The 24,152-nt window shown below is 48.0% G+C and overlaps 1 protein-coding gene across 1 annotated transcript in view; it reads right to left on the bottom strand.

The window, feature by feature from the left end:
• CMTM4 (CKLF like MARVEL transmembrane domain containing 4) overlaps window positions 1-21,621 on the bottom strand; it is a 30,187-nt gene extending 8,566 nt beyond the window's left edge. The window contains exons 1-3 of the mRNA XM_066583146.1: window positions 21,256-21,621; window positions 6,076-6,252; window positions 1,043-1,141 (exon numbers count right to left, since the gene is read on the bottom strand). Coding sequence (XP_066439243.1) covers window positions 1,043-1,141; window positions 6,076-6,252; window positions 21,256-21,441 — 462 coding nt within the window. The 5' untranslated portion in view covers window positions 21,442-21,621. The remainder of the gene's footprint in view (window positions 1-1,042; window positions 1,142-6,075; window positions 6,253-21,255) is intronic.
• Window positions 21,622-24,152: the final 2,531 nt, after the last annotated feature.

The raw sequence follows: 24,152 nt of genomic DNA, 5'->3' as shown, positions 1-24,152 counted from the left end.
CTCTTTCTGCCATTACACATTGGCGCCATCTGCTGGCTAGAGCCAGTACTGCGGTATGTGACATGCCAGAGAGACCCCCTTCGACAACAGAGCGGCCAGTAATCTACAGTAAGAATACCCTGCCGGATGTCTTCCGACATCAGAGCTGTACAGCCTTCAATCAGAATGTCTTTAGACGTCAGATAGTGGATTGGAAAGGGGTAAAAGAAAATTTAGGTAATTGAAAATTTGTTTAGTTAATCTATGGCCGTCCGTAAATTAACAAAAGAAATTCAGTTAGTTTGGTCAGACAATCCCTTTAAAACTGAGCAATTTACACTAAATGGCCCCTTCATTAGGGAGACGTCGTCCCTTTCACGACTGGAGCTTCCCTCTATGGAAATCAGACCCCGAAGTGGGAGTAGTGGAGGTTTTCTTGGCTCACCGTGTCCTACGATATCTACACAAGGACACCAATGAATTGCTGAAGACCAAAGGAGGCTCAACGCACGACTAGATGGGATGTCTCTAATAAAGTGGCCAATCAATCAGTGTGGTTCCGTTCTATCCATCTGTGTCTATGGAATCCTTGCAGGCAGTTACTCACACAGCCACTAGGTGGCAGCAGAGACCACGGCGCTCCGCTCATCATAAAACATCTGTTGCGCTGGATAGGCGCTCAACATCTGTTGCCAAGTAACCGAATACTTCCAGAGTGGAGTTAACTATTAATGGACTAAAGTCTAATTAAATATCATTCTGTCTACTGCGGGCCAAAATCTGCAATTTTTTAAAAAACTTTCTTACATTTCAGCCCTTCAGACTTGTACGGCCACATGACGAAGAGCAGCTGCACAATGTGTGATTGACGAGCACGGGTGATACCAGAGAGCCGCTATTACCCGGCTGGAGGTTAATAAGGTTTAATTAATGTACAGAAAACCCCATACTAAAAATCATTGAGATCAGGCGATGCGGCGCAGGAAGGGTTAATGCACATTCCTTTTTTTTTTTTGTCTTTTCACTGGAAAAACTTCAGAAACTGATTTTTTTTTTTTCTTACCGCTGCAGAAATTTCCGCCCCAGATCTGTGGTTCAGCGATGCCAAAATTACAGAGGCAATGAAGAAAAACAGAGCGCTCAGCCCAGTGTTCACCAAATCCTAAGAACAAAAACACAGAGGAGACAATGAGCGCGCCATTATTTATAACCGTGACGCAGCGTCCAACGCAGGACGTGGGCAAACGTGGCAGGGGCAGGGCGCCAGCGACAATTCATCCCGTGCTGGAATTTGTCCGTGCGGTGGTCAGAACCGTATCATAGTCATCGGTCAGGACATTACAGCGCCGGTGCGCGGACGGCTCTGTTTCGGTCACGATTTTTATATGCGTGCTTAGGACATATTTTACTGCGAAGGCATATTCAGCAAATCAGCAATGCAGGACTACACAGCAGCCATCGTGCAGAGCCATTAGTACCGGTCGGCCAACAACCCCTTCCCGACTGCCGCACGTAAATATATATGGCCTCTAGATAGAAGTTCCGGTACGTGACTGGTTCAGCGCCTGGTAACGGCACGCAGATCAGAACCAGTTAGTTCTAGTTCAAACCATCCCATGTCGCGGATACGCCACAATCGGCAGGTCCCTGCAGCACGGGAGCGATCAGCAGTCCCAGTAACATCGGGACCTCTTCCCATTGTGACCGCTCCGGAGCTGCAAGGATCCGCCAATCACAGAGATTCCTGCAGCATGTGATAAGTCTGAGCGGAATTTCAGAAAAGTGAAAGCGCCACTTTCCAATTCGATGGCTGCTAGGGAATACCTGCGCCGTTAGGAATGACATCATAGGGAGTCCCTCTGCCTACCAGGGCTGGCAAGCATGTGGAGAGGAGGCCATGTGCATCTGCTCTGCATGTCTGGTCCTACAGATCCCTTCTAACAGTGATCTAGTGGTATGTGGGGACAGCAGGGAACACATAGAAAAAAAGTGTTCCCTGCTAACCTCTGTCCCCATTAACTTTTAAAAAAAGTAAATAAATTAAAAAAATAAAAATTTGTATCTACTCCAATTTTTTAAAAAGCCCCAAGAATAAAAAGGATCAAAAATTGTGGGGCAGCCTAATCAACTGAAAATACAGCATTGAAAAAAGTGACATTTTGCTCTGAGCACAAAGAGTTAACCTTGTTCCTGAGCGTCCATGTCTATAGAGCAGGAGGGAGGGGATATTTCCACTATCCATCCCTGTGGAGACTGTGGGATTTCAGTGTTACATGTCAGTCTGATGTGTAGGGTCGGGTCTAAAGAAGGATTAGGACCACCATTAGGATCACTGCATTAGGACCACCTACTCAATCACTGGTTGGACCACCTTTTTAGGAGATTGTGGGGCAGTCAGACAGAAGGAAATAGATTCCATGAGGGGTCAAACATTTACCATGCTCGACTCAACTCATGCCCGCTGTAGCAGCTCCGAGGGCAGATCCCACAGCCTATTCCAGCATTCCATACAGGTCAATGGGGTTACAGTCCAACGAGTTTAGAGGCCATGTGGAGAATTCATGGTCGTGTTCCTCTAACCACTCCAGTGATCAGAGCTGGACGACATGGAGCGTTGTCCTGTTGAAAAACGGCACTATGGTTGGGGAAAACGTCCTGAAGATATGGGTACAGATATTCAGCCAGCAGGACCCTGTAGTGTTCACCATTCAAGGATTATGGTATGCTGACCAACGGTCCAAGATCATGCCAGGAAAATGCTCTCCAGACCAGGACACCACCACCACCGGCCTGTTGAACCCCAATAGTGCTCCCATGGGACACGGCTTCATGCCATTTACGTCAGATGCAGACCCGGCCATCTGTATTTAAACATGACTCGTCACTCCAGACAACTTTCTGCCTTGTGTCCAAGGTCAATTGACGTCTTTTTGTGGGCCCATCCAAGGCCTTATCGTCGTTGATACAGAGCATCAGAGGCATCCTTGTTGGTCTTCAGCTACTGAACCCCAGTTGACGCAAGGTTCACCACATTGTCATGGTGGAAATCTGTCTACCTTCCCCGCTGTTGTACAGTTGGATCAGCTGGTCCATCGTGGCACATCGTTGCTGAATTACCACATGTACCACCCAACAATCACCCCTCGGATCAACCACACGTGGCTGCCACTGTGTGGTCTTCTGGTGAAGGTCTGTCCGTGGTTCAGACAGACGTGGTACACTCGATTCCAGGAACAGTCAACAAGTCAACCGTTTCAGAAATACTGGCACCACACCTCCGGGCTACCAACAATCGGCCCATAGTCAAAGTCACCACGTTTACCCCCGACTGCCAAATGTTGCCTGCGCAGAGGAGAGTTCAGCACATTATCAGAGAGATGGTGATGTGCCCACCACGTTGTACCACCTTATTGACCACAAGAGGTTACGTGCCAACTGTTCCTAATGCAGTGATCGTTCGGGTGTATGTACCTAGATGTAAAAATGGGTCTGCTGTGGTTGATGAGCCCTCTGATGTCTGCAGGCCAACATCCACAGCCATAATGGATCGCAGCGGGCATCACATACTTCTACACTGTTGTCTGTGGGGGGTGCCTACCGGGCAGCAGGAGGTTTTACGTGAAGGTCCACAAGCTCAATCGCCTTCTACAGGAGTACACGGGTATACTAGCGCCTCTGGGCATACCAGCGCCTCCGGGTATACTAGTGCCTCTGGGCATACCAGCATCTCCGGGTATACTAGCGCCTCCGATGGAGCTTGCCGCTTCTTCAGGAACGTATAATACGACTGTGAAAACCTGTTACACAACCAAATCCTTTTTCACACATCATTAAAACGGCGGCCGCCTGTGGCTCCCACTCCTGGGCTCAGTTATCTACAGGAGAGGCCCGTCAGGAAGCCGGCGCATGCCTTCCATTATATTCATTAGCAGGCCGGGACAATAAATCCCTCCGAGCTCCTCAGAGAGCGCCACGGTTTACGACTGAGAGGATATGCGTTCGCTCATCCACCGAGGAGACGGGGGCAGAAATGGAAGCCAAGTGCTGCGTAGAGAACCCCCTGCCCCTCCCGAAGACGCCATGTCCTTCCACAGGCGACAGGAAGATTACACAGATGCTTCGCTGCAAGCATGTGAACGCTGCCCACATCACAGGCGCCGGCCGCGGCACGCTCAGCTGACAATGAAAATTAAAAGACAAGTCAGCAGATTTCCTGAGACGGCCGGCCCGCTCCTCAACCCTCTTGCTGCAAAAACACATCCATTTTTTTGTTTTCTACTTCCCACTTTCAAAGAATGCTGAAAAACTTTTTAAAACTAAGTGGAAAGAAAGAAGAATGAAGAAAAAAATGCAATTGCATTTGAGACCTCTGGCTGCAGCATTTAAAGGGTTAACAGTCGCAATCCGTGTGAACCCCGTTCGTGGCTTTTGCAGCCGGATGCCGGCTGTCACAGACCGCTTACAAAAATGTTGTGTATGGAGCCAGCTGGCCTCCTGATCCGGCTCCCTACAAACCCCACGCACCCAGGATGTGCATCTATGCCCTGTGGCGCTAAGGGGTTAAAAAGACGTGCTGCCCGTCGCAACCAACCAATTATGTTTCTATAGCAGTTTAGAAATTAAAGCCGAATTTTGATTGGCTGAGAAAGTGCCAATAAATGATGCCAGATGTATCACCGCTACAGATATTGGGGTGCGTTCACACGGAGCGCAAATGGTACGGATTTCCGGATCTGCTGCAGACTTTAGAAAAGGTGAAATCAGCTGCAGATCCGAATTAGAGTCCGCTACGGGTGAACGCGCCCTTACTGAGGGTCCCGGTTAAGGTACCGAATTCAGAATTCCTCCACCTTTGGGATGCAAATCCTTTCAAAGACCGTCCAACTTGTTCAACCAGTCTTCTAGCAGGTTCTGCAAGAACGTTACCCATCTACTTAAAGGGGTTGGCAGTAGAGATGAGCGAGTATACTCGCTAAGGCACATTACTCGAGCGAGTAGTGCCTTAGCCGAGTATCTCCCCGCTCGTCTCTAAAGATTCGAGGGCCCGGCGAGGGGCGGGGAGCGGCGGGGGAGAGCGGGGAGGAACGGAGGGGAGATCTCTCTCCCCCCCCCCCCCCCCCCCCCCCACTCCACCCTGCTCAGCGCCGGAACTCACCTGTCACCCGCGCCGGCCCCCGAATCTTTAGAGACGAGCGGGGAGATATTTGGCTAAGGCACTACTCGCTCGAGTAATGAGCCTTAGCGAGTATACTCGCTCATCTGTAGTTGGCGTCCCTACAATAAAAGGGCAGAGTCCCCTAATTGGGCACCCAAGAAAGAGCTCATGGAATACACAGAGTTAATGGAGTTGACAGGCCGCCATCTTGAGGAAGGGAAAGAAAAATCAGTCATTCATCCCCTACCAAACCTTCTAGTTCTATCATTAAAATGGCCAAACTTGGCAAGCAGGAAGGGCAGAGGAGTTGGAAGTTTTCAACAGAGTTTGGCACCAACTTCTTAATGCAGAACAGTTTAAGCTTCTTAAATGCAAACACGTGTTAGTCCAGTGCCGGATTATTAGAGGTTTTTAGTTGCCCAAACTACCCCGGTAATCAAGAATAGTAAAGAGACCCACTGGTTTTAGGTCCCTGGACCAGAGGGGAAGGTGGGTATATTACCTGCAGTTGCCGTTCTCTGCCGTGCCTCTGATCTGCTGGTTCTTGGTCCGCTTTTGGGTTGTTCAAAATGGCCGACACAATCTTCAGACTATCTAATCCCTCACAGTCCATTAGTGGTGTTAGACTACTAACTACACTATACTTGCTCTCCGATTGGCCAGAGCTGCTCATATGATCAGCACTGGCCAATTAGAGAGCGGTGAACATTGTGCATTGGGTAGCGAGAAGATTGTTGCAGCCATCTTGAACAGAACCTCAAACCATCGGATCGGCGGGGCGGCAGAGAGGAACAAGTCTAGGTAATAAAAACAGAATCTTGTCCCAAAACTGGAGGGTCGCTTTAAGATCCCGACTATGGCCACTAGAGAAGTACAAAAAAGTCTGAAGAACTGAAACCTGCACCGAAGACGCCAGCATGAGATGTTCACCAAGGACTTACCGTCAGGACCCAGTTGATGTGAGGGACTCGTTCGTGCAGGGCCAAGCTGAACATGAGCAGCAGCACGCCGGTCACCACGAAAGCGCTGCAGCTGACAAACTCGAAGAAATACAAGCCTTCGCAAGGCGCACACTCCATTATAGTCTCAATGCAGATGAAAGCAAGGAGAGCCAGGACCTAGGGCGGCAAAAGACAAAAATGACTTCACATAAGGCTTGTGTGCACATACAGAGAAATGCAAGACGCTACACAGCTAGTACATGACCACCCACCCCCCAACTCCTGCCTCAACCCCCCAAATACGAATAAACCCTAAACTGATCGCCATCCTCAGAACTGGTAGGACTTCTATGGCGTCCAAGAAATTGCAGCAACATGACAGGTTATGTGCAACACTTCTTCCAAGGTGCTCCAACGTCTCTTCAATTGCAGTTAGGTAATCCACAAGACATTCAAGCAAGAGTCACCCACCCCCCCCCCCCACCGCCCAACCCCCCCGACCAGAAGGGGAAGAAACCGAAAAGTTCTAATGAATGCAACCCTAGAGCTCTCCAGGAAGAAGGAGTAAATATCTTCCTTCGCACTCCTCCTTAATAATATATGGTCTGCCTCTCAGAGCGAGACCTCCCCAAGGAGTCTCCATCACAAAGAATTAAGGTTCCCCGATGAAGGAAGCGAGAAGTTAATATTTCCCTTTTGGAGTGTCAGAAGGGATAAATCAGTGCGGAGCGACCAGACTCCCCCGCCATCCATCCACAGACACGTCTGCTAAAGCGGGAAGTAACGGGCAGAACATATAGAATATACGGGGTACGGCTCCATACAGGAGGAGGTGAAGGGATTACCTCACACCCGGCAAGGAAGGGGATGAATGACTTACCAGGCGCAGGGTGATGGGAAATGGTGCCACGTACCATACCCATATACTATGGGGGTGTATGACGCACTGCCCCCCCACTCACTGCGGCAAAACTACAACCTCCAACACGTAAACTTATAGGAGCCACAGACGGTTATAAAAGCAGTAGTGCGCTGCCATCAGGTGCAATTCTCATGTGTCCATAGTATACCCAGATAGTCAGTAAGGGCGCAGAATTGATGTGGTTGAAAACCCCACAGCAAAACGCTGGGCTTTGCCACCCAGGACCCTACTGATCAGCGGTTCCTATATTGAGCGGATTTTTGCAGGAAACAGACAGCTCCATTCTTTACAGTAGTGGCCAGGCTTGGTGTTACACGCAAACATCTAATTCATTTCAATGGGAACTTTAAGCGTACTACCAAACCTGGCCACTGCAGTGGGAACGGCACTGTCTGCTTCCTGCAGAAATCCTCTGTGCACAAGCGCACTGGCCCAGAGAACAGCACGGCGTGGAGTTGCTTTCTGTCACTATTGAAAACAACAGGCAAGGCGTTCCGAGAGAACGAACGAAGATGAGATGTGCTGCGATTTTTTTTCCCCGTATGCAATGCAGGAGGGTTTGGGAGGGGGAATCTCCCTCATGCAATATGGCACCAGTCAGAAGAGTGGGGTTCATATGTGTGCGTTGTGAGATGTCACACCATTTTCTCGCCCGTGTGAATGCGGCCTAACATGGCTATGGAGGTCTATCCCTTCTTCCACCTCTTCAGCGTGAAGCTTCCTACCTTGGAGGGTGGCAAGGGTGCCGGGTCCGAGGTCCGAGCTGTGCTGCCACCTGTGAGGTGAGCCAGAGCTCAGAATCCAAGATGGCAGAGGGGGTGGTGCCAAGTGCGGGCTGCGTCCTCCAGGGATAGTCGGTCCTTCTATGTCTGTATTTTATCGCAGCCACGGTGAGAAGAGGACGTGAAGACCAGCGGAGCAAGGCTTTCCCTGAATGGGTGGAGTTGCCACAACCAACATGGCGGGTCGTGACAGTTTTTAAATCCAAATTAGATAAGGTAGACTCGGTTTCATAACTCTCCACGTAAAAGAAAACCTGTCTTGTTGCCCCTGGCAACCAGTCAAAACGCAGGTTTCATTTTTCAACAGCCAAAAATAAAAGCTGACCTCCGATTGGTTGCTAGGGGCAACAGGTTTTTTTTGGACAGTTTTTAGACTTTGCTCCTCGTGCTCCGGTAACACGATCCGCGGCGGGCGCCCTCCATACTCTGTTGTCTCTTTAGAAATAGAAGGTTAAGTAAGCAGCCGCTCTCGATGCCAATGTAAACGCATCCGTGGCGCCAAAATACAGAGGATATGGCTTTACAACAGAGGTTCATGCAGCAGGAAAAATGGCTTCTCGAGGCGCTCCATCTCCAAGATATTCCAGTCATTTATGGGGCTGAGCTGCAATACCAGACACCACCCAGAGAGCGGCGCCATTTCAGAGGGGAAAAAAAAAGCAGATCTTAGGGTAGTTTCACACAGGCGATCGCGATATCGCCGCGAGAAAATTGTAAGCGTGGGTTTCATAATTCTGCGTTTTCTTTGCCTGTGTGAAAACGGCCTAAGGGCTCCTTCACACTGTGGAGGACGATATCTAGCCGTGAATCCCGCCCCATGTCGCGCTACTCACCACGTGAAAGCCCCGTGGAGGCGAGGTGGTTTCACGTGAAAACAGCCTCACATCACTCCAGGGATGAAGGAATCCCCCGGCATGGCTGTCACAGCAGAGGATAGTGGAGTTCTTTCAATGGGGCCGGTGCTACTGCAATGCGTCCGCCACTCAAGATCCCCACCAATCAGTTGATTGCCAGGCCCGCTGTCAGTGCGGACAGCACTGGAAGCAGATCGCGCTATGTCAACATTGCAGTGACCTGGATTGGTACTATAGGCACGGCTCCCATTACATTTAGTAATAGCTGTGCCTGCAGTACTGGACCGGGCCACTGCAATACAAACAGCGCTATCTGCTTCCAGCGCATAGATAGTAAGAGTCCTGGGGATGACCCCTGCACATGGCCGGAAATTCCGCAGAGGGATTTCCAGCAGAATTTCCACCCGTGCCCGCCTGCATTAGATAACGCAATCCTAGGCAGACGGTCGTGATTTGTCCAGCGTCAAATTATTCCGCAGCTCTTTCAGGTAATTACTACCCCCCACCAAGCTGGGTGCTCATTTTACCGAACTCGGAAGAATGGAAGGCTGAGTTAACCTTGAGCCGGCTACCTGGACCAGGCGGGGATTGAACTCACAATCTTCAGGTCGTGAGCGTGAGCTTCATTGATCCTTTCCAACCCAAGATGCCATATAAATAGCCAAAAACAATCTTGAAAACAGAATTAGAGACTTTAATGAGGCAAACGGAGACCAAAAAGGGACAAACTTTGGCCTCTCGATTACTCGTGGATTCCATCCTTTTTGGATGAAACAATAGTGTAGTCAATAGAGATGAGCAGGTAGTGCCTTATGAGAGTACCTGCCCGCTCGGCTCTTAAGATTCGGCTGCCGGTGCGGGTGACAGGTGAGTTGCGGTGGTGAGCAGGGTGGAGGGGTTTCAATGGAGAGAAGAGGAGGAAGAGGTGCTGCCGGACACCCGTGGTGCCAATCTCCGGTGAGAACCAAGGATTGGACATTCAATATTGAAATTCAATATGCCCAATTCTTCTTTCCATCGCCTCTCTGGGAAGTCATCTGCCCAAATAGCTGGTTCGGCCAACTTTGCCTTTATGTGTATCGTCCTCGTAAAGCATTTTCCAGGCATTTATTGGACACCCATCATCAGTATGGGTCATAGATAGTTGGTTGGTGAGGGTCAACCACTTAGTATCCCTGTCATTGGATCCTCCAACTTGCAGCCAAGCCAGACGTCCATATTGGGGTTGAAGCTAGAAGAAGGCTTCATTCTTATTGACTTCAACGGAGTGAAGCCTTCTAGAACACTTCCGGCTCCGACTCCGATGTCCAACTCAGCTTCACCAACAACGGGCTACAGACCACCATTGATGACCTATTCGGTGGGTAGGGAAGACCATCTGTCCTTCTCTCTTACACGCCCCACCACCAGGACCCATCTAGCGCCCGGATGCTGTTGACATTCGTACTCTTGCCCGTGACATGTGTACACGCAGACCGTCCTGGCGCTGGGCTCAAGAATAATTTGTTGCTTCTGGAAGTCTGAAGGCAGCAGGGTCTGGGCTCCGAGATGGATCCAACTCCACATTCCTCAGTCTGCGCCGCTCTTCCCCTCGTTCAACCACAAGTCATGTATTTCTGGAACGGAGAGCGCGTTCCTCCTCCAGCTGCTGGGGAATTGACGGCTGACTTGTCTCTATCCCAAGTGCCCAGACAGCAGCTTCCTGTCACCGGCGCTACGGACAGCTACTCATCACACCAAGTCAACAGTAAGACGCTACAGCAGAAGAGCTCGGTGCCCAGAACCCTGGAGAGGTGGGCGCCTAATGTACTCCAGGGCTGTAATCCGGTAAGGCACTTGGCAGGGAGGATGCCACCACCTGGCATACTTACCTTCAGACACCTGTCACAGCTTCTACATAGAGGAGCTCATCATACAAGCAGAACCAGTCATCCAAAACCTGCAGCTCTACAGCTGTTGGCAAACTACAACTCCCAGCGTGTCCCGACAGGCGCAGAGAGGATGAAACACAGCGCAGATCCAGCTGCTTCTCGGCCTCTGCAGAGGTGCGCCAATGATGGCCATTACAGGTGGTCAGCCATGCAGAAGACCAAGCACTACATGGAGAATGGTCGGACCCCCACTGATCTGACATGGATCACCCATCCTATGGTGAACATGCTCTTTAGCTGCGCACACGGGGTATCTGCATAGAGTGTGCCCGGGAGCCATGCCCGTTTCATACATGGCGGCTGTTAGCCTCTTTTGACAGCCCATACTCACCAGCAAATGCCTTAATTGGACATAACTCAGATCGCAGCGCTTTACCTTCTAGATGCCCCCGTGGGATCGCGAGGTGCTGTTGGGTTGACAGGGTAACCTGTGGGGCCTTCTGAAGGCCCCCAGGGCTGCCATGGTTGATTGCTGGTCAGAATACAGTATAATGCTGGTCAGAATACAGTATAATGTATTACACTGTATGAGCAATCAAACAATTGCAAGTTCAAGTCCCCTATGGGGAACAAAAAAAATACATAAAATGTAAAAAGTAAAATAAAAAACGTTTTTAAAAAAAAATAAAAATAAAAGATAAACTTTTTACTGTTGTTGCACCAAAAAATTAAACAAAATTTAAAAAATTGGTATCACTGAAGTCTAGAGTATTAAAAAAGTTAAAGGGTTTTTGTTTGTTTTTTAAATAAGGACCATGAAAAAACATAAATCTGGCATCACTATAATTGTAATGACCAACAGATAGAGATTTTTACTACACTGTGAACTTCATAAAAACAAAATCCCCCCCCCCCCCAAAAAAAAAAAATTCCACAACTGCATTTTTTTCCCATTTCTCCTCACTTGAAAAGTTTTTAAAAAGTTTTTCAAATCGACTAGATGGTACGTAAAACGGTGCCGATGAAAAATACAACCCGCAAAACTTAAATTAAAATCCCGCAGACTGCTACATTGACGGAAAGATAAAAAGAAAAAAAAAAAACAACGGCCGGTAGCGAGAATGGGCTGAAGGGGTCCTCTGGCCCCCCCCCCTCTGGATAAGACATTAATATTCCATTATAGAAGGCAGCGCTTGACCTCCAAGACGCCGTACAAGCAGCACAACGATGGGGCCTAAGGTGTAGAACTACAAGTCCCGGAGACTCCCCCTCTAGCAGCGCCCGCTGCGGGGCTTACTCGCAGCTCACTGACCCCAGACTCACATTCTGACTGCTGACTGGTCAGAGTTCTCGCGGTGAAGGGACCGTTGGCCGCGGCTTTTATGCGCACAATCCCTGATAATTTGCTGTAGTTGTGAGCTCCTTGCAGCCCGGGAAAGTGTTAATCTACGGCCCATTGATGGTTAGACATTGCAGGAATGCCGCGCCACGTGCAGATTCTGACCTTTACGAAGGGCAAGAGAGTTCACAAGAGCAATCTAAATACGAGCGCGCGCCAGAATCAACACCTCACCCCATCACAGCGAGAGAACACTTCCATCTGGTCCGGAAGAACCGCACCATGTGACCAGCGGGAGCTACAGCGCTACCCGTACTACCAGCCACGCCGAACGGCTGCCCAGCGCCAATGTCCTGGGGAACGCACAGGGAGAAAAAAAAAAACAAAAACGCACACCTCATTTAAACTTCTTGGTCCCTTCAATGGCTGAGAGCATCGCTGCGTTTTTTCTTTTACGTGCGCACGCAAATATCCAACGCCCGATGCCCCCCACAGCGCAAATGTTCACACGCTTAAACCAGTACAGGAATTGATCTGCGGTGCACAGTGCTGCTGAAATTTGGGGCTTTCTGCCATAGACTTCAACGCGGCGGGTGAAATCCCCGCCGGTCGCTGCAGACTTCTGCAAAGGAAGTTTTGCGCGGAGTTACGCATTTTTCACAGAAAATTTGCAACAATAACTGTAGATTTTTTTTTTACCCACGGAAACTGTACAGATTTACCGCGCAGAAAGTCCTGCGCCATTCTATCTAGGAACCTGACAGACGGCGGGACAGACGCCAGCATAGTCCGTTAATTAGACGGATCCAGAACTCCAGGAAGGAGCAACAAAAAAGGCAATCCACAGCAGTAATGTGAATTCAGAGGTTGCAGTGATAGCGCCTCCACATGGGTGTTACTGATACTGCAGTTTAGCCCCGAGGTACAAGACACAGACGGTGCTGCACCACGTACCGCAGTAAGGTGACTGACTGTACTGGTGGGCTGCTGGTCTGGAGGCGTGTGCTGAGAGGTCGGATGCTCCTCCCTCCCTCTCGCAGCACCAGTCTCAGGCACAGCCTGCAGCTGCATCTCCCTCCTCTCCTTCTCATCTTCAGATTCTAAAAGACTTATTTATGCAGAATCCGACGTGATGAAATCTTACATATCCAAATACTACTGAGTTAAGGGGGTTCTCCAGGGGAATAGGCCGGGGTCAGTTGCTCGGCACCCCGACCGATCAGCTCATTGGAATCAACGTGAGCTGTGCCTGCAGTTACAGGCACCGGCCACTACACAGAGGTTGGCGCAGAGACTTCCACTGTTTCTGCTCCGACAGCTCTATTTGCATCGCTGACAGCATGCACCCGCTCAGCTGATCAGTGGGTTTCTGAGCCTCAGACCCCAGCTGATCAACTATGGATGACCTATTCTGTGGAATCGGTCATCAATAGTATTTCCCTGAAAACCCCTTTAAGGACTACATGGCAACCGCCGCCAGAAGGGTCCACAGTAGTAACAGTCTGACGCTGCTCGCTGATGAAGATGCCATGCCACTGCCCCGTCTCCCTGTGCTCTCCTCCTTCAGCCATTTTGACTGTATATTTATGTTAACATCTGGGAACGTTGGGTGACAACCAGCGGTGCCAGCCTCAGATCAGATGGCATCCTGTGCAGAGGTTTGGGTTTTCTTGTTCTCCCCTCCCACAAAAGAAAATGTACATCCATCCATCCATTTATCTATAAAGACGAAAGCCCTCACTGACTCGCCACTAATTCTCCAACTTCCCGATGTCATAGAAACATGAAATTTGGCACGAGCATAAATTATGTCCAAAATAGGAAAAGTTAATGGGTCCCAACCGGATTATTCAATTCTAAGTGCAAAAGAATTAGCGGCCAAATTTTATGTACGTAATCTAATTCTCTCACTTCCTGATGTCATTTTATATAAAGGAAACGTCGCATGGTTGCCTCCACGTGGTATTTCCTGGGTAACGCAGAGAACCATGCAAAATGGTGAACATATTTTTTTCCCGGTATCTCTAAAGTAACCACGACGTGTGAACACCAGGTAAACACCAGTACCAAATTAACTCGGGCAAAGCCGGGTATATCAGCTAGTTTATATATATAACCGATAGGCAGTCTGCCTGTATTCTGCTTGTGTATTACAGACAACAGCATACCCACACCAAATTATCTCGGGGAATAGATACAGCACCAGAACCAAGCTCGTACCATAGATACAGCACCAGAATCAAACTTGTTACGTAAATACAGCACCAGAACCACGTTCGTTATGTAGATACAGAACCAGGCTAATTAGGTAGATGCAGCAACAGAACCAAGCTCGTACCATAAATACAGCACCAAAACCAAGCTTGTTATGTAGATACAGAACCAGGCTAATTAGGTAGATGCAGCAACAGAACCCAGCTCGTACCATAAATACAGCACCAAAACCAAGCTTGTTATGTAGATACAGAGCCAAGCTTGTAATGTAGATACAGCACCAGAATCAAGCTTGTACCATAGATACAGAACCAGAACCAAGCGCGACACATTGCAGGACTTGTCATTAAGCTGTTCCCATCTTTCCCAGACCCGTCACTGAGAAAGAATGCGACGACTTCTTAAAGTTAACTTAAACTAAACTTTGGCCCCCAGTAAGGCGATCTGACCGACTTCTTCTGTACAGACCCGTCACATCGTAACAACCCTTCTAGAGGCGCCGATTCTCGCTTCAACAAGCGAGTGACGTCACGGCTAATGCGATCGCACTAGTTAACCCGATTGGACCGGCAGATCACTGAGAATCCGTTATTTCCCTTCAGGGTTCGGACGACCGCAGAGTGCGCCAATCTTGTTGGTCGTTCGCTCGCGTTTAGACCGATTATTGTTCGCTTGCACTTGTTTGAATGATGTTCGTTCGTCTGCACGCAGCGCAAGCCGCCATGTTGTGTCAACAGCGTTCTAATCAGCAGCGAATACAAGCTGACAGGTGACACGAGAAGAAGAGCGACAGCAGAGCCGCCACTCCAGGGTCACCTGCCGAAGGGACACAGGGGCCCGCCCAAGGTGCAAGAGTGGTCACAGGAGCCGGCACAGGTTACTCTCTCTGAATGCATAATGTCAGGCAGCTGCGTGTAAGCAGCAGGTCTATTCAAATACAGAGGTCAGAATGCAAATCATCTGCTGAACCACGGATCCTGATATTAGGAAAGGGTGGGGGAGGGGAAGCTAAAGAGCTGGAGATAGACAGATATGAGATAGGTTACCCCGGTTAGTTATTCCTTACCACCTGGTCATGTGATCTTCAGATCTACCTGGAAGTTACCTGCTCATCTGCTACAGTAGGCAGTTCCTCAGTCTGTGTGATGCTGTTACATGGATCTACCACTAGGAGGTACAGGCACTGCTGCCACACAGGTATAGTAGAGGAGGTCACAGCTCATCCTCCTGACTATACATGTGCTTTGTCGCTTTTTTAAGAGACTATAGAAAGTAATACACACTGTATTATATAAACCCACCATCAGCAATTATACACACACACAATCAGTATATACACACACTGTAGTATATAATCCCCCCCCATCAGTATATACACACACACTGTAGTATATAATCCCCCCCATCAGTATATACACACACTGTGGTATATAATCCCCCCCATCAGTATACACACACACACACACACACACGTATATAATCCCCCCCACCAGTATATACACACAGTAGTATATAATTCCCCCCATCAGTATATCCACACTGTAGTATATAATTCCCCCCCCATCAGTATATACACACACTGTATTATACAGCCCCCTATCAGTGTATATACACACACACTGTATTATACAGCCCCCCCCCATCAGTATATACACACACACACACACACACACACACACACTGTAGTATATAATTCCCCCCCCCCCCCATCAGTACACACACAGTAGTATATAATAACCCCCAATCGGTATATACACACTGTAGTATATAATTTCCCTCCCCATCAGTATACACACTGTAGTATATAATCTCCCATCAGTATATACACACACTGTAGTATACAGCCCCCCCATCAGTATATACACACTGTAGTATACAGCCCCCCCCCCCAATCGGTATATACACACACTGTAGTATACAGCCCCCCCCCCATGAGTATATACGCACTGTAGTATACAGCCCTTCATCAGTATGCACACACACACACACACACACACACACACACACACACACACACACACACACACTGTAGTATATAATCCCCCCCATCACTATATGCACACTGTAGTATACAGTCCCCCCCCCCCCTCTTCACTATATACACACTGTAGTATATAATTCCCCCCCATCTGTATACACACTGTAGTATATAATCTCCCCATCAGTATATACACACACTAGTATATAATCTCCCCATCAGTATATACACACTGTAGTATATAATCTCCCCATCAGTATATACACACTGTAGTATATAATCTCCCCATCAGTATATACACACACTGTAGTATATAATCCCTCCCCCATCAGTATATACACACTGTAGTATATAATCCCTCCCCCATCAGTATATACACACTGTAGTATATAATCCCCCCCATCAATATACACACACTGTATTATACAGCCCCCCCCCATCAGTATATACACACACTGTAGTAGTATATAATCCCCCCATCAGTATACACACACACTGTAGTAGTATATAATCCCCCATCAGTATATACACACTGTAGTATATAATCCCTCCCCCATCAGTATATACACACTGTAGTATACAGCCCCCCCCATCAATATACACACACTGTAGTATACAGCCCCCCCCCATCAGTATATACACACACTGTAGTAGTATATAATCCCCCCCATCAGTATATACACACACTGTAGTAGTATATAATCCCCCCATCAGTATATACACACTGTAGTATATAATCCCTCCCCCATCAGTATATACACACTGTAGTATATAATCCCTCCCCCATCAGTATATACACACTGTAGTATATAATCCCTCCCCCATCAGTATATACACACTGTAGTATACAGCCCCCCCCATCAATATACACACACTGTAGTATACAGCCCCCCCCCCCATCAGTATATACACACACTGTAGTAGTATATAATCCCCCCCATCAGTATACACACACACACTGTAGTAGTATATAATCCCCCATCAGTATATACACACTGTAGTATATAATTTCCCTCCCCATTAGTATACACACTGTAGTACATAATCCCCCCCCCCCCACACACACACACACAGTAGTATATAATTCTCCCCCCCCCCATCGATATATACACACTGTAGTACATAATCCCCCATCAGTATATACACACTGTAGTATATAATCTCCCCCATCACTATATACACACTGTAGTATACAGTCCCCCCCCTCTTCACTATATACACACTGTAGTATATAATTCCCCCCCATCTGTATACACACTGTAGTATATAATCTCCCCATCAGTATATACACACTGTAGTATATAATCCCTCCCCCATCAGTATATACACACTGTAGTATATAATCCCCCCATCAGTATATACACACTGTAGTATATAATTTCCCTCCCCATTAGTATACACACTGTAGTACATAATCCCACACACACACACACACACACACACTGTAGTATATAATTCTCCCCCCCCCCCCCCATCGATATATACACACTGTAGTATATAATCTCCCCCATCACTATATACACACTGTAGTATACAGTCCCCCCCCCCTCTTCACTATATACACACTGTAGTATATAATTCCCCCCCATCTGTATACACACTGTAGTATATAATCTCCCCATCAGTATATACACACTGTAGTATATAATCTCCCCATCAGTATATACACACACTGTAGTATATAATCCCTCCCCCATCAGTATATACACACTGTAGTATATAATCCCCCCCATCAGTATATACACACTGTAGTATATAATTTCCCTCCCCATTAGTATACACACTGTAGTACATAATCCCCCCACACACACACTGTAGTATATAATTCTCCCCCCCCCCCCATCGATATATACACACTGTAGTATATAATCTCCCATCAGTATATAATTCCCCCCCATCTGTATATACACACACTGTAGTACATAACACCCCCCCCCCCCCCACACACACACACACACACACACACACACACACACACACACACACACACACACACACACACACACACACACACACACACACACACACACACACACACACACACACACACACACACAGTAGTATACAGCCCCCCCCCCCCCCCATCGGTATATACACACACTGTAGTATACAGCCCCGCCCCCCCCCCAATCGGTATATACACACACTGTAGTATACAGCCCCCCATCGGTATATACACACACTGTAGTATACAGCCCCCCCCCCCCCCATCGGTATATACACACACTGTAGTATACAGCCCCCCCCCCCCCATCAGTATATACACACTGTAGTATATAATCCCTCCCCCATCAGTATATACACACTGTAGTATATAATCCCTCCCCCATCAGTATATACACACTGTAGTATATAATCCCCCCCCATCAGTATATACACACTGTAGTATACAGCCCCCCCCCCATCAGTATATACACACACACTGTAGTAGTATATAATCCCCCCATCAGTATATACACACTGTAGTATATAATTTCCCTCCCCATTAGTATACACACTGTAGTACATAATCCCCCCCCCCCCCACACACACACTGTAGTATATAATTCTCCCCCCCCATCGATATATACACACTGTAGTATATAATCTCCCCCATCACTATATACACACTGTAGTATACAGTCCCCCCCCCCCTCTTCACTATATACACACTGTAGTATATAATTCCCCCCCATCTGTATACACACTGTAGTATATAATCTCCCCATCAGTATATACACACTGTAGTATATAATCTCCCCATCAGTATATACACACACTGTAGTATATAATCCCTCCCCCATCAGTATATACACACTGTAGTATATAATCCCCCCCATCAGTATATACACACACTGTAGTAGTATATAATCCCCCCCATCAGTATATACACACTGTAGTATAATTTCCCTCCCCATTAGTATACACACTGTAGTACATAATCCCCCCCCACACACACACACTGTAGTATATAATCCCTCCCCCATCAGTATATACACACTGTAGTAGTATATAATCCCCCCCATCAGTATATACACACTGTAGTACATAATCCCCCCCCACACACACACACTGTAGTATATAATCCCTCCCCCATCAGTATATACACACTGTAGTAGTATATAATCCCCCCCATCAGTATATACACACTGTAGTACATAATCCCCCCCCACACACACTGTAGTATATAATTCTCCCCCCCCCCCATCGATATATACACACTGTAGTATATAATCTCCCATCAGTATATAATTCCCCCCCATCTGTATATACACACTGTAGTACATAATCCCCCCCCACACACACTGTAGTATATAATTCTCCCCCCCCCCCCCATCGATATATACACACTGTAGTATATAATCTCCCATCAGTATATAATTCCCCCCCATCGGTATATACACACACTGTAGTATACAGCCCCCCCCCCCCATCGGTATATACACACACTGTAGTATACAGCCCCCCCCCCCCCCATCGGTATATACACACACTGTAGTATACAGCCCCCCCCCCCCATCGGTATATACACACACTGTAGTATACAGCCCCCCCCCCCCCATCGGTATATACACACACTGTAGTATATAATCCCTCCCCCATCAGTATATACACACTGTAGTATATAATCCCTCCCCCATCAGTATATACACACTGTAGTATATAATCCCCCCCCATCAGTATATACACACACTGTAGTAGTGCACTGTAGTATACAGCCCCCCCATGAGTATATACGCACTGTAGTATACAGCTCCCCCCCATGAGTATATACGCACTGTAGTATACAGCCCCCCCATGAGTATATACGCACTGCAGTATACAGCCCCCATCAGTATATACACACACACACTGTAGTACATAATCCCCCATCAGTATATACACACTGTAGTATATAATCCCCCCCATCACTATATACACACACACACTGTAGTATACAGTCCCCCCCCCCTCTTCACTATATACACACTGTAGTATATAATTCCCCCCCCCATCGATATATACACACTGTAGTATATAATCCCCCCCATCAGTATATAATTCCCCCATCTGTATATACACACACTGTAGTATACAGCCCCCCCCCATCAGTATATACACACTGTAGTAATCTCCCCATCTGTATATACACACACTGTAGTATACAGCCCCCCCCATGAGTATATACGCACTGTAGTATACAGCCCATCAGTATATACACACACTGTAGTATATAATCCCCCCATCAGTATATAATTCCCCCCCATCAGTATATACACACACTGTAGTATATAATCTCCCCATCAGTATATACACACACTGTAGTATACAGCCCCCATCAGTATATACACACTGCAGTATACAGCCCCCATCAGTATATACACACACTGTAGTACATAATCCCCCCATCTGTATATACACACTGTAGTATACAGCCCCCCCCCCCCATCGGTATATATACACACACACACACTGTAGTATATAATCCCCCCCATCAGTATATACAGTCCCCCCCTCTTCACTATATACACACACTGTAGTATATAATTCTCCCCCCATATCGATATATACACACTGCATACACATATAATCCCCCCCATCAGTATATAATCCCCCCCATCAGTATATACACACTGTAGTATATAATTCCCCCCATCAGTATATACACACTGTAGTATATAATCCCCCCCATCAGTATATACACACTGTAGTATATAATCCCCCCCATGAGTATATACGCACTCTAGTATACAGCCCCCCATCAGTATATACACACTGTAGTACATAATCCCCCCCATTATATACACACTGTAGTATACAGCCCCCCCATGAGTATATACGCATTGTAGTATACAGCCCCCCATCAGTATATACACACTGTAGTATATAATCCCCCCCAAATCGGTATATAGACACACTGTAGTATACAGCCCCCCCATGAGTATATACGCACTGTAGTACATAATCCCCCCCCCCCATCAGTATATACACACACTGTGGTATATAATCCCCCCCCCCCCCCATCAGTATATAATACCCCGCCATCGGTATATACACACTGTAGTATACAGCCCCCCCCCCCCCCATCAGTACATACACACACACACACACACACACACACACACTGTAGTATATAATCCCCCCCCCCCATCAATATATACACCCCCCTCTTCCCCCTCCAGTATATACTCAGCACCTCCCGCACAGTTCTACCCCAGCAGCAGCTCCGCAGCGCCCCCTGCGGCTGCCCCCCGCACTCACCACTTGGCTGCACTTGAGCCCCCCGGGCAGGGATCGCACGTAGTCGCCGTCGCACTGGATGCCCCTCCAGCCCCGGTTCTGCCGCACGGGCTCGGTGGTGGGCTGGTACGGGCTGCTGGCCCCGGACACCATGGAGGCTGTAGACGCCTCCGCCTCGAAGCCATCCATGTCGTCCGCCGCTCTCATGCCGGGGGCTCCGGGACTAGCGCTGGGGGCCACACGGCATAGCGCTGTACTAGTGACCCCCGCCTGTCAATCATGCGGGCAGCGATGTCTGAGCCGCGCCACGCCCCCTCCCGGCTGCGCCTCTCCCCGCTCCGGGCTGCTCAGGGCCCGGTCCTCACCGCGGAGACGCGCAGCGCAACCCCGAGCCTGACGCTCTGCAGGTAAACGGCATCCCCACCAATCACGGCCCAAGCTCTTTGTGACGTCACCAGGAGGCTCAGCACCATAGCTCCGCCCATACGCCCAGTAGGCAGCGGCTGTGCTAGTGGTTGGCATGTGCTGCCAGGTTCTGACTGTGCCAGGGTGTCTATTACTGCACAGGAGAGCATGGCAGGCGAGCTGCTCCGTTGTTCTTCCTGGCAGTGATCACCACTAGGAGAGCTGCTCTGTTATTCATCTTGGCAATAATCTCTACTAGGTGTACTGCTCTTTTATTCCTCCTGGCAGTGTTCACTATGGGGGGGAGCTGCTCTTTTATTCATGATGGCAGTCAACACTACTAGGGGAGCTGCTCTGTTATTCTTCTTGGCAGTGATATCTCCTAGGGAAGCTACTCTTTTACTCTTCCTGGCAGTGATCACTACTAAGGGAACTGTATTTCATTCTGGCAGTAATTTCTACTAGGGGAACTGCTCTGTTATTCATCCTGGCAGTTGTCACTACTATGGGAGCTGCTGTTTTACTCTTCCTGGCAGTGACCACTACTATGGGAGCTGCTCTATTATTCATCTTGGCAGTAATCTCTTCTAGGTGTACTACTCTTTTATTCTACCTGGCAGTGATCACTACTAGGGGAGCGGCTCTTTTATTCATCTTTGCAGTGATCACCACTAGGGGAGCTACTCTTATTCTTCCTGGCAGGGATCACTACTAGGGGAGCTACTCTTTTATTCTTCGTGGCAGTGATCACTACTAAGAGAGCCCCTCTTTTATTCATCTTGGCAGTGATCACCACTAGAGGAGCTGCTCTTTTTTCTCTTCCTGGCAGTGATCACTACTGAGGGAGCTGCTCCATTATTCCTCCTTGCAGTGGCCTTTACTAGCGGAACTACTCTTTTATTTTTCTAGGCATTAGTTACTACTAGGGGAGCTGCTCTTTTACTCTTCCTGTCAGTGGTCAGTACTAAGAGAGCTGCTGTGTTATTCATCCTGCCAGTAGTCACTACTAGAGCAACTGCTCTTTTATTCTTCCTGGCAGTGATCACTACTAGGGGAGCTACTCTTTTATTCATCCTGGCAGTAGTCATTATTGGGTGAGATGCTCTTTTATCCTTCCTCATAGTGATCACTACTAGGGGAGCTGCTCTGTTACTCATCCTGGCAGTGTTTACTACTAGGTGAACTGCTCTTTTGTTTACCCTGGCAGTGATCACTAGTCGAGAAGCTGCACTGTGATTCATCCTGACAGTCCTCACTGGTAGGGAGCTGCTCTTTTATTCATCCTGGCAGTGATCATTAGTAGGAAAGCTGCTCATTTATTCATCCTGGCAGTGATCATTAGTAGGAAAGCTGCTCTGTTATTCATCCTGGCAGTGATCATTAGTAGGAAAGCTGCTCTGTTATTAATCCTGGCAGTGATCACTACTAGGTGTTATTAATTATGGTAGTGATTGCTAATAGGAAGCTGCTCTTTAATTCTTCCTGGCAGTGATCACTACTAGGGAAGCTACTCTTTTATTCTTTATGGTAGTGATCAGTACAAGGGGAGCTGCTTTGTTATTCCTCCTGGCAGTGATTGATACTGGAGGAGCTGCTTCGTTATTTGTCTTGGCACTAGGGGAGCTGTGGTTTTACTCTTCCTGGCAGTGATCACTACGGGGGAGATGCTTTTTTTATTCATCCTGGCAGTCATCTCTACTAGGGGAGCTGCTCTGCTATTCATCCTGGCAGTAGTCACTACTATGGGGAATTGCTCTTTTATTCTTCCTGGCAGGTATTGGATAGCTACTCTTTTATTTCATCTTGACAGTGATCACCACTAGGTGAGCTGCTCTTTTATTCTTCCTGGCAGTGATTACTACTAGGGAAAGGTCTTTGCAGATACACTGGAAAACCATAGTAATTACTAGATTATAAGTGATTGGTATCTGTAGGTCAGATACTGATATGAAGTCTTAGCAGCAGTGACTGCGATCTGCAGAATGATGATCATTACAATAACTCGCATATCCTCCCCCGGCTTCCGAAAAACTACAGACGCAGGAAAATAAACTCCCTTACAGGCTGTAGAGAATGTGACAGACGGTTGGCAGCCCTGCCTGACAGTGATGGTGCCACGTACATGGCAGATTCTACTGTGCACAAGCGCTGGTATCATCGTATAGTCCAGGGCTACACGGGGATTTTGGTCATTACACCGGTCACATGGTCAAAGATCACAAAGTAGCCCTGCGATCTCCTAAGCGTTGGGACTTGCAAGTTGCTGCAACCACGACCATCAGATGCAAAAAATCCAGCAATGTTGGATTTTCTTGTTGTGATCTGCAGGTGGCAGTTAGGGCAACTTGCGAGTCCAAATGCCACCCGCTTTGGTTTCTATTAGATTCGGAGATTGGAGATCTACATTGTGATCTTTGGCCATGCGACCCGTGTCGCAGCCTGTCACCGTGTAGCCCTAGCCTTTAAGGGGTTGTGCCAGGATGTTGGGCTCAGGACGATCAGCTGAGTGCTCC

This window comes from Eleutherodactylus coqui, chromosome 11 (genome assembly GCF_035609145.1).
Source record: "Eleutherodactylus coqui strain aEleCoq1 chromosome 11, aEleCoq1.hap1, whole genome shotgun sequence".
NCBI classification, from domain to species: Eukaryota; Metazoa; Chordata; class Amphibia; order Anura; family Eleutherodactylidae; genus Eleutherodactylus; species Eleutherodactylus coqui.
The sequence above is the reverse complement of the archived record's forward strand: the minus strand, read 5'-3'. Positions and strand labels throughout refer to the sequence as shown.